At 45.8% G+C, this 10,000-nt stretch overlaps 2 protein-coding genes across 2 annotated transcripts in view; both read left to right on the top strand.

Annotated features, from left to right (window-relative positions):
• LOC116038066 (NACHT, LRR and PYD domains-containing protein 3-like) overlaps positions 1–10,000 on the top strand; it is a 1,733,742-nt gene that overhangs the window by 45,036 nt on the left and 1,678,706 nt on the right. The gene's annotated exons all lie outside the window — the stretch shown is intronic.
• Positions 1–10,000, top strand: part of LOC116057060 (mannan-binding lectin serine protease 1-like) — a 23,186-nt gene that overhangs the window by 10,063 nt on the left and 3,123 nt on the right. Inside the window, exons 4-7 of the mRNA XM_031309482.2 lie at positions 126–257; positions 4,053–4,249; positions 8,643–8,790; positions 9,805–9,923. Of these exons, the coding sequence (XP_031165342.1) occupies positions 126–257; positions 4,053–4,249; positions 8,643–8,790; positions 9,805–9,923 (596 nt within the window). The remainder of the gene's footprint in view (positions 1–125; positions 258–4,052; positions 4,250–8,642; positions 8,791–9,804; positions 9,924–10,000) is intronic.

Here is a 10,000-nt window from a genome sequence, read left to right as displayed (position 1 = left end):
CTACCTGTCTGTCTACCTATCTGTCTGTGTCTACCTGTCTACCTCTCTGCCTGTCTACCTGTCTCTCTACCTGTCTGTCTACCTCTCTGTCTGTCTGTCTGCCTGTCTACCTGTCTGTCTCTCAGATGTGGATGAGTGCAGTGAGCGGAGCGATGAAGAACTCGTCTGCGATCATTTCTGTCACAACTTCATCGGAGGATACTACTGCTCCTGTCGCTATGGTTACCTGCTGCACTCGGACAACCGCACCTGCACAGGTGAGGCTCCTGTCGCTATGGTTACCTGCTGCACTCGGACAACCACACCTGCACAGGTGAGGCTGTGATGTCATCACCTTTAACCTGGGCTGTTCGTGGAGTCAGGCCCTGCACAGCGCCGTGTTTCTCAGACTATTTGGGGGCTTTGCCTTCATGTGACGCTGGATAGACAGGAAAGGGGAGGGGGGGGGGGGACACGCAGCAGAGGGCAGCAGGTCGGACTCAAACCCCGCGCCGCTGTGAAGGACTCAGCCAACGTGGGGCCAACGCTCTGATTGGCTGAGCTGGAGGCCGCCCCTGTGCATGTGTTCCTAACAATGATCTCAGTGCTTTGGTTAAGGTGTAGAGCTCCTGGTTATAGTATATCTTGGTCACCGGTGGAGTTAAGGTGTAGAGCTCCTGGTTATAGTATATCTTGGTCACCGGTGGAGTTAAGGTGTAGAGCTCCTGGTTATAGTATATCTTGGTCACCGGTGGAGTTAAGGTGTAGAGCTCCTGGTTATAGTATATCTTGGTCACCGGTGGAGTTAAGGTGTAGAGCTCCTGGTTATAGTATATCTTGGTCACCGGTGGAGTTAAGGTGTAGAGCTCCTGGTGATACTGGGACCAAAGTCTCATGTTGTGTCGAACCTTCTTAGTGGTTTAAAAATAGCTATTTTGAGGCTAGCATCAAAGTGTCCCTAGCTCTCCCATTCAGAAGACCATTTCACCCAAAAACTAGAATACGGTAAATCTTAAAAGTGGTGATTCTGTCCTAAATATGCTTTTAAATGAAAGTTTGACTCGGGTCCATTCACAAAAAGACCTTAGGTTGCATTTTGGCGAGAGTTAGGCTTTATGTAAGGGTTAATGAAGCGCTAAAACGTCTAAAAAGTGACTTAAAAGCAGCAAAAACGTCCAACAAACCCAACAACTTTCTAGAAACTGTCTACGCTCGCTATCCACCTTCTCTTAGGTTTTGAAAGCGACATACTTTCCCTCCTCCTCCTCGTCTTCGTGTTGTTCTAAAAAATACCCTCAAGGGCCGAATTACATTATTATTTTGACATCAAGTCGCGGGCCGGAAGTTTGAGACCCCTGCCATAGAGTCCGTGAAAAGCATCGGAACTAAATATTTCGGCAAGGTTCTCTCCTGCTCTCCCTCTCCGTCTCTGCTAGATTGGGAATGATTGAGATTTCTCTTGGCACAGCTACCAGAAGACTTCCAACTTTCAGACAGGTTGCTCACGTCACATCTACGTCTTCAAGCTCAGTTGGAGGCTGCTCAGTAACGCTCAGCCATCACCGGGAAAGAGACTTCACTGGTCTCCGTCCAGAGACACGGGACCTGCTGCTCCATTATATATTCTGTCTATGCGTGGAACAGACTGGTGGGCGTTACCACTGATGGAGAACCGTCCATGACAGGCAAGAAAAACGGACCAGTAGCGCTGGTACAGAGAAAGTTAGAGGAAGGAGATGCTGGTCCAGCTACTGCTCTACACTGCATTATACATCAACATCAACTGTGTGGCTAATGCTTGAATTATGAAGATGTGATGTCTGTCGTCCTGAAACGTGTTAACTATACCAGGTCCAGAGGGTTACAACACCGCCAGTTCCGGGCCTTTCTGGAGGAAACTGAGGCATCGTACGGTGACGTGCTGTACTTCACTGAGTGAAGAGATTCATGGAAAATGGCAGGCTGGATATTCCAGAGCTTGATAATCCAAAATGGATAATGGATTTGGCATTCCTTGTGGACATAACACAAGAACTAAACCTCCTGAACCTAAAGCTGCAGGCCCTGGTCAACAGCCTGTGAGAGTGTGAAGGCTTTCTCCACAAAACTGTCTGCAGCCAACCGCTGTCATTTCTCTGCATGCAGATCTTTGGTGGAACAGGGCACAGCTTTCCAACACGTTCTCAAACCCATCTCGTAAAATCTGGACGCTTGGTCAGGTGCCTTTGTCGTTCTTATTGACGCTAAAAGTCTCCTTTAGCGCTATAAGTAAACGTGCTTGGTCGGGACCCCTTCTCAGCTGTTATTGACTTGCATTGCAACAGTGAACTAAAAGCTAAATCCAGAGAGGCACAGGGAAAAGGTTTCTGAGAGAGCTGCTTCCATCATTCCCAGAGCTGTCCAGAGCTTTCAGTCATGTACTGGGCCTTTTTGGAAGTACATATGTGTGAGAAATTGTTCTCAACAGTGAACTTTACCAAAAGCAAGTACCGATCAAGGCTTACAGACGGCCATCTTGAAGCTGGACTGCAACGTCCATTAGAGCCAATGGGACTCAGTGACAGTAAGTCTCGTGGTCTCGTTAGTCTATTTTTATATAAAAACGTCTGCTACGGAGCCATAACGTGAGGTACAAGGTAATGGAGCCTTTTATACATTGTCGTGTTTCTTTAGAAATAAACAATAGACAAATAGAGTCTTTAAACTCTTCAGATGTAAAGTTATTCTCTGTCAAAGTGACGACAGAATGAATGGTAGTCAATGGGATGCTAACGGGAGCTGATGGCTTAGTAGACTCAGAGTCTCCATAGGAGCTAGGCTGTCTGGATGCTGGCTGACCCCCGTGATGGAGGTTGGGTGTTAGTAGATGATGTTGTGAGATGTTGAAGTGGACGCGAGTTGACCTGTAGCGTTGTTGTGACTCCCTGAGACCCTGAGACCCTGAGACTCTGAGACCCTGAGACCCTGAGACTCTGAGACCCTGAGACCCTGAGACCCTGAGACCCTGAGACTCTGAGACCCTGAGACCCTGAGACCCTGAGACTCTGAGACCCTGAGACCCTGAGACCCTGAGACTCTGAGACCCTGAGACCCTGAGACCCTGAGACCGTGTGGGACCGTGTGCTGCAGCTTACTCTGTCAGTCTCAGGTCAGATTAGAATTCCAGCTGAGCTGATCCTGATTACTGCCGGCTGCCAACAAGTCACAGCAACACCACCCCACACACACACACACACACACACACACACACACACACACACACACACACACACACACACACACACACACACACACACACACACACACAACCACACTCTGAGTCTGTGGTTCCCACGGTCCACTTCTCATTTATCAGATTAATGAGGAGGACGTTTACGCTACAGCTGACACATGAGTGACTAAAATGTCTAAATAATAATAATAATAATAATAATAATAATAGAATGTCTAAATGAGCAGCCAACACATGGCCGGTTTACCTAAAGACAAGATGTCTCCTGACTCTGGAGCGTTAATCATCCTGACGTTCATCAGACCGCCACGTCACATGATGCTCCATCTCCATCTTCACTCTCACTTTACAGCTCCTAATAGATCCATCGGGGGGTGTGTGTGTCTGTGTCTGTGTGTTTGTGTGTGTCTGTGTGTGTGTGTGTGTGTCTGTGTGTGTGTGTGTGTGTGTTTGTGTGTGTGTGTGTGTGTCTGTGTGTGTGTGTGTCTCTGTGTGTGTGTGTGTTTGTGTGTGTGTGTGTGTGTGTCTGTGTGTGTGTGTCTCTGTGTGTCTCTGTGTGTGTGTGTCTGTGTGTGTGTGTGTGTGTGTGTTTGTGTCTGTGTGTGTGTGTGTCTGTGTGTGTGTGTCTGTGTGTGTGTGTGTGTGTGTGTGTGTTCAGTATCTGGACTCTAGCCTCTGTGTGACTGATAGCTGATGATAATTGGTGGTAAATATTGACATTGTCTGCATGTCTCTGTGTGGAGGAGGCTCACCACATGCTGTGTGTGTGTGTGTGTGTGTGTGTGTGTGTGGTGTGTGTGTGTGTGTGTGTGTGTGTGTGTGTGTGTGTGTTTTGGTCCAGTGGAGTGCAGTGACGGTGTGTTCAGGGAACGCTCCGGTGTTCTGAGCAGCGTAGACTTCCCGTCTCCGTACCCAAAAAGCTCCGACTGTTCCTACCGGATAGAAGTGGCGCCAGGCTTCAGGCTCCGCCTCCAGTTTGACCCTCGCTTTGATGTGGAGGATCACCCTGAAGTACTCTGTCCCTATGACCACGTCAAGGTACACACACACACACACACACACACACACACACACACACACACACACACACACACACACACACACACACAGAGACACAGACAGACACACACACACACACACACACACACACACACACACACACAACTTATTATATTACATTAATTAATATCAACAATATCGTGGAACTGGTGCAGTTCATATCACTCAGGTAGGAAAACATTCAGAGCAAAACAACAGTTATGACTGAACTGGCTGAACATTCAACAGTCAACAGGTCTATAGGGAACAAAGTCAAGAAACTCAAATTCCATTAAAAAGCTGTTATTAAGAGCCATTAGCTCTACTTGCAAGCAAGTATTCTACTTTGAATAAACTTGACCATTTCATATATTACAGTCTGTATGAATTCCCACACATGTTCACACTGCTTCGGGTATTTAATGTCAAAGACAAAGAAGGCCTTGAAGCAGACATCAACGGCCTGAAGCAGCGCTTGTTGTTCCAGGGCCTGTCCAGCTATTATGACGAAGGCCTGAAATGTGCTCTGACCATTTCCCAGCGTCAGGATGTGGGGGTACGGTTTGCATGCCTTGGCCTCATGGAGGTACTCCACCATGTTTATTCCAGGCTAAAAAGACAGAATACAAGAGAGCAAGTGAGAGAGTGAGTGAGTAAGGACCAAACGTCTACCGACTGCTACAGTAGAATTAAATATAGACATTGTGAAGACCATTTTCCTGGTCCTCACTAGAGAAATGATTGTTTTATGATAAAGTCTAGTTAGCTCTACAATTTGGAAAAGATTCAGTGCATCTCTAATTCAAAAAGTTGAACTGTAATAGTCTGATCTAATCTGACTATCTGTCACCTATCTGACTATCTGTCACCTATCTGACTATCTGACTATCTGACTATCTGTCACCTATCTGACTATCTGTCACCTATCTGACTATCTGACTATCTGACTATCTGTCACCTATCTGACTATCTGTCACCTATCTGACTATCTGTCACCTATCTGACTATCTGACTATCTGACTATCTGTCACCTATCTGACTATCTGTCACCTATCTGACTATCTGTCACCTATCTGACTATCTGACTATCTGTCACCTATCTGACTATCTGACTATCTGACTATCTGTCACCTATCTGACTATCTGTCACCTATCTGACTATCTGACTATCTGTCACCTATCTGACTATCTGACTATCTGACTATCTGTCACCTATCTGACTATCTGTCACCTATCTGACTATCTGACTATCTGACTATCTGACTATCTGTCACCTATCTGACTGTTATCTGGCTGATAGGCAGCCAGGTGGTCCGATAGGTGGGCTGCAATGCTTTGTAGATTTAATGGGTTAAAATACAAAAGTGTCAACCTTCTGATAATATGTTAATTTCAGCACTCAGTACTTTGTTGGTGCCTGTTTTAGAACACATGACTGATCAGTGCGGTGTGGTACCGAGGTAATCAGCCTGTGGCACTGCTGGATGCTTTGATAGAGACCAACGCGTTGTGAGCTTGTAGAACGCCTATTTCTCACGCTATATTTGATGCCTGTCCCCAAAAGTATAGTCAAACAAACCTGGATATGCATATGTGCGTGCACACATTCTTGAGCTCAGATATGTTGATAAAATGAATAAAGTTTCCCTTTAGATGTGCTTGAGGACTTACAGGCGTATGGTCGATGAAGGCCAAGCTGCGTTCCTGAGTGGTGTGGCGACCACTGTCGCACCGCGGCCACGGCCATCTTTGTAAGTTGAAGGTGGAAGCAAGGCTGGCAGCTGCCGCAGGGCGAGGTCCCCAACGCCATCTGTAGGAAGACATAGGTGTCAATAAAGCCTGGTTCACACGGCAGGATAATTAGGCCGATTTTAGCCCCGATTCCCCCCTTCTGACAATCTTAAGGATGCTCTGATTATGGTAAAATAATCTGATCAGATGTTCCTGCCGTGTGTGGTGTGTTAAGACTGCTCTCGTCTGCTCTGACGCCCCCTAGGGGTACTCTGGAGGACTGCAGGGGGTACTTGTCCCCCTAGTGGTACTCTGGAGGACTGCAGGGGGTACTTGTCCCCCTAGTGGTACTCTGGAGGACTGCAGGGGGTACTTGTCCCCCTAGTGGTACTCTGGAGGACTGCAGGGGGTACTTGTCCCCCTAGGGGTACTCTGGAGGACTGCAGGGGTACTTGTCCCCCTAGGGGTACTCTGGAGGACTGCAGGGGGTACGTGTCCCCCTAGGGGTACTCTGGAGGACTGCAGGGGGTACTTGTCCCCCTAGTGGTACTCTGGAGGACTGCAGGGGGTACGTGTCCCCCTAGGGGTACTCTGGAGGACTGCAGGGGGTACGTGTCCCCCTAGTGGTACTCTGGAGGACTGCAGGGGGTACGTGTCCCCCTAGTGGTACTCTGGAGGACTGCAGGGGGTACCTGAGATATCTAACTAAATGTTTAATAGTAACAAGGCTGTTGTCCAGAACATTGTTCCTCTTTATAGAGACTTTTTTTTTTTCCTACCAAAAATGTGACATTTGTGTCTCCTTCTTTGGACCTAATCTTCCTTCCTTCCTTCTACTTTTTACAAGTTTCTCGCTTTTTTCGAAGACATGTCAGTGTTTTTGAAGTTCTTGATACTATTTCGACCTGTTGTTGCCTTACTTCCTTCCTTCTTGTGTAGTGATTTCTAACAGAGTGTAAATTGTAATTTCCCCACTGGGGATCAATAAACAGTATAAATTATATAAATTAAATTATAAATTATTTCTACCATCTTTTTCCAAGGTTTTGTCTTTTTTATTTTTTATTTTTTTACAGTTTTTGTCTCCTTCTCTCGTCAGCATTTAAATGTGTGTTTCCAGGTCCAAGGCTGTTATTTAGTGAATATATCGCTGACAGCACAGTACTGTTCCTCTTTATAGAGACTTTTTTTCTACCAAAATGATTAGCGCTGGTCAGGGGGTACTTGGCTTAAGAATTCAAAAGGGAACATTATTGAAAAAAGTTTGAGAACCACTGCTCTGGAGAAGTAAGTTTAGATTCAAAATGATTATTTTGGCCAGCCGAGTCTTACTAAGATGTGAGGAAAAAGCTATCGAGGCGTTCCTGATACATCCTTTCAGAGCGTACCAAAATATTCGAGCGTCATTAACGGAACCGGTATTCTCAGCCACAAAACTGCTCAGCTCTCTCCGGAAGTAGTCACAATATTCTTCACTCTTGAGCAGAGTTGTGTTAAAGCGCCAGCGAGCTGCTCTGGTAGGTGTGTTCAGTGAGGTACGTTTGACTAAAAGGATGCTATGGTCAGGTAATGGAGTAGGAGAAAGCACTGCATTATGAATTTCAGAGATTGAGCCTGAGGTTAAGATGTAGTCAATGCGAGAGCAGGTTTTATGTCTATTAGAATAGAAACTATATTGCTTAACTGTTGGGTTAACAGCAGGAAATACACCAACTAAGCTGAAGTCAGATATAAATGTGGACAGAGAGGCTGAAACAGTGTCCCGCGGGGCTCGAGCTGTCTAAGGCCGGGCTTATAACCACACTCATATCTGCACCCGTCATTATAGCAAAATCACACACGTCAGACATATTTCAGCTAGTGTGGTGAAAAATATAGGATCGAACTGGTTAGGTGCATATACTGACATAAATGCTAGTTTGCGACCAGCAATTATAGTGTTTATGTAAGAAATGCGGCCGTCTTCACTGCCAAATTTATCAGTCTGGTTATGGGTTTTAGAGTCAGCGGACGCTGGTGCTGCCTCGTAATGTTGTCTATTATCGCTGTACATCAGTTGCTTTAAGATGGGACTCCTGGATAAATGCTCTATCAATGTGGTTTCCACGGAGTAAATCCAAGCAAGCTGCACGTTTAACTGGCCCGTTCAGTCCGTTCGTGTTCCCACTAGCTAACTGTGAGGTTGCCATGGTTCAGCTGTAGGACTAGAACGGGCTGAGCATTGGACAAACACGTAGGCCTGTATCATGACACGAACAGGGATGATGATGGCTGTTACAGTACAGATAAGAAGATCTAGCCCTGTCGCCACGTCTCTGGTCTCTGGTCTGGTCTCTGGTCTGGTCTCTGATCTGGTCTCTGGTCTGGTCTCTGGTCTGGTCTCTGGTCTGGTCTGGTCTCTGATCTGGTCTGGTCTGGTCTCTGGTCTCTGGTCTCTGGTCTGGTCTCTGGTCTTGTCTCTGGTCTCTGGTCTCTGGTCTCTGGTCTCTGGTCTGGTCTGGTCTGGTCTCTGGTCTGGTCTCTGATCTGGTCTCTGGTCTGGTCTCTGATCTGGTCTCTGGTCTGGTCTCTGATCTGGTCTCTGGTCTGGTCTCTGGTCTGGTCTCTGATCTGGTCTCTGGTCTGGTCTCTGATCTGGTCTCTGGTCTCTGTTCTGGTTCAGGTCTTGGCTGGCAGCAGTGAGTTCGGTCCGTTCTGTGGAGACCGAGCGCCGCCGGAGATTCAGACGGACAGCAACGTGGTCACCGTGTTCTTCCACAGCGACAACTCAGGAGAGAACGCTGGCTGGAGCCTCCAATACACATCTATAGGTACTAATACACACTATATACTACACACTACACATTATATACTACACATTACACACTATATACACATCTACAGGTACTAATACACACTATATACTACATACTATACATTATATACTACACATGACACACTATATACACATCTATAGGTACTAATACACACTATATACTACACACTACACACTACACATTATATACTACACATTACACACTATATACACATCTACAGGTACTAATACACACTATATACTACATACTATACATTATATACTACACATGACACACTATATACACATCTATAGGTACTAATACACACTATATACTACACACTACACACTACACATTATATACTACACATTACACACTATATACACATCTACTGGTACTAATACACACTATATACTACACACTACACATTATATACTACACATTACACACTATATACACATCTACAGGTACTAATACACACTATATACACCATCACCAAAACCACCAGACTCCATGTAAATAATCAGCACTTTTAGCGTGTATAGAGCCAGCATATTTCCACCAGACTCCATGTAAATAATCCCTACTTTTAGCGTGTATAGAGCCAGCATATCTCCACCAGACTCCATGTAAATAATCCCTACTTTTAGCGTGTATAGAGCCAGCATATCTCCACCAGACTCCATGTAAATAATCCCTACTTTTAGCGTGTATAGAGCCAGCATATCTCCACCAGACTCCATGTAAATAATCAGGACTTTTAGCGTGTATAGAGCCAGCATATCTCCACATGTAATGGGTGAATTAAGGGTTTATTTCAACCAAACCAGAGTGGTGATTGTTGGAACAGTGGAAAGATGAACCAAGACGGCTTTTGATAGTTTAATTTTATTTCTGTCTACTTTGAATGAAGTGTGTTTTACCATGATAAAAGTGGTGATTATTTACATGGAGCCTGGTCAGAAGAGACACGGAAGTCTCACTTTTTACAATTTGGGAACTTTAAACACTTTTATTTTGTCATGACAGGAAGTAAGTGTCCTGCACTTGAAACCCCGCCCAATGCCATGCTGAACCCCGTCCAATCAGAATACTCCTTCAAAGACCACGTCCTGTTCACCTGTTCACCTGGATACAGGCTGCTGAAGGTACGAACTATTGACCCTTTGCACGTGACGTCACGCTCCACTCGCGCGAATTATGAACGCCATGACGGACGGCGGAA

This window comes from Sander lucioperca, chromosome 5 (assembly GCF_008315115.2).
Source record: "Sander lucioperca isolate FBNREF2018 chromosome 5, SLUC_FBN_1.2, whole genome shotgun sequence".
Lineage (NCBI taxonomy): Eukaryota > Metazoa > Chordata > Actinopteri > Perciformes > Percidae > Sander > Sander lucioperca.
This window is presented reverse-complemented; position numbering and strand designations above follow the sequence as displayed.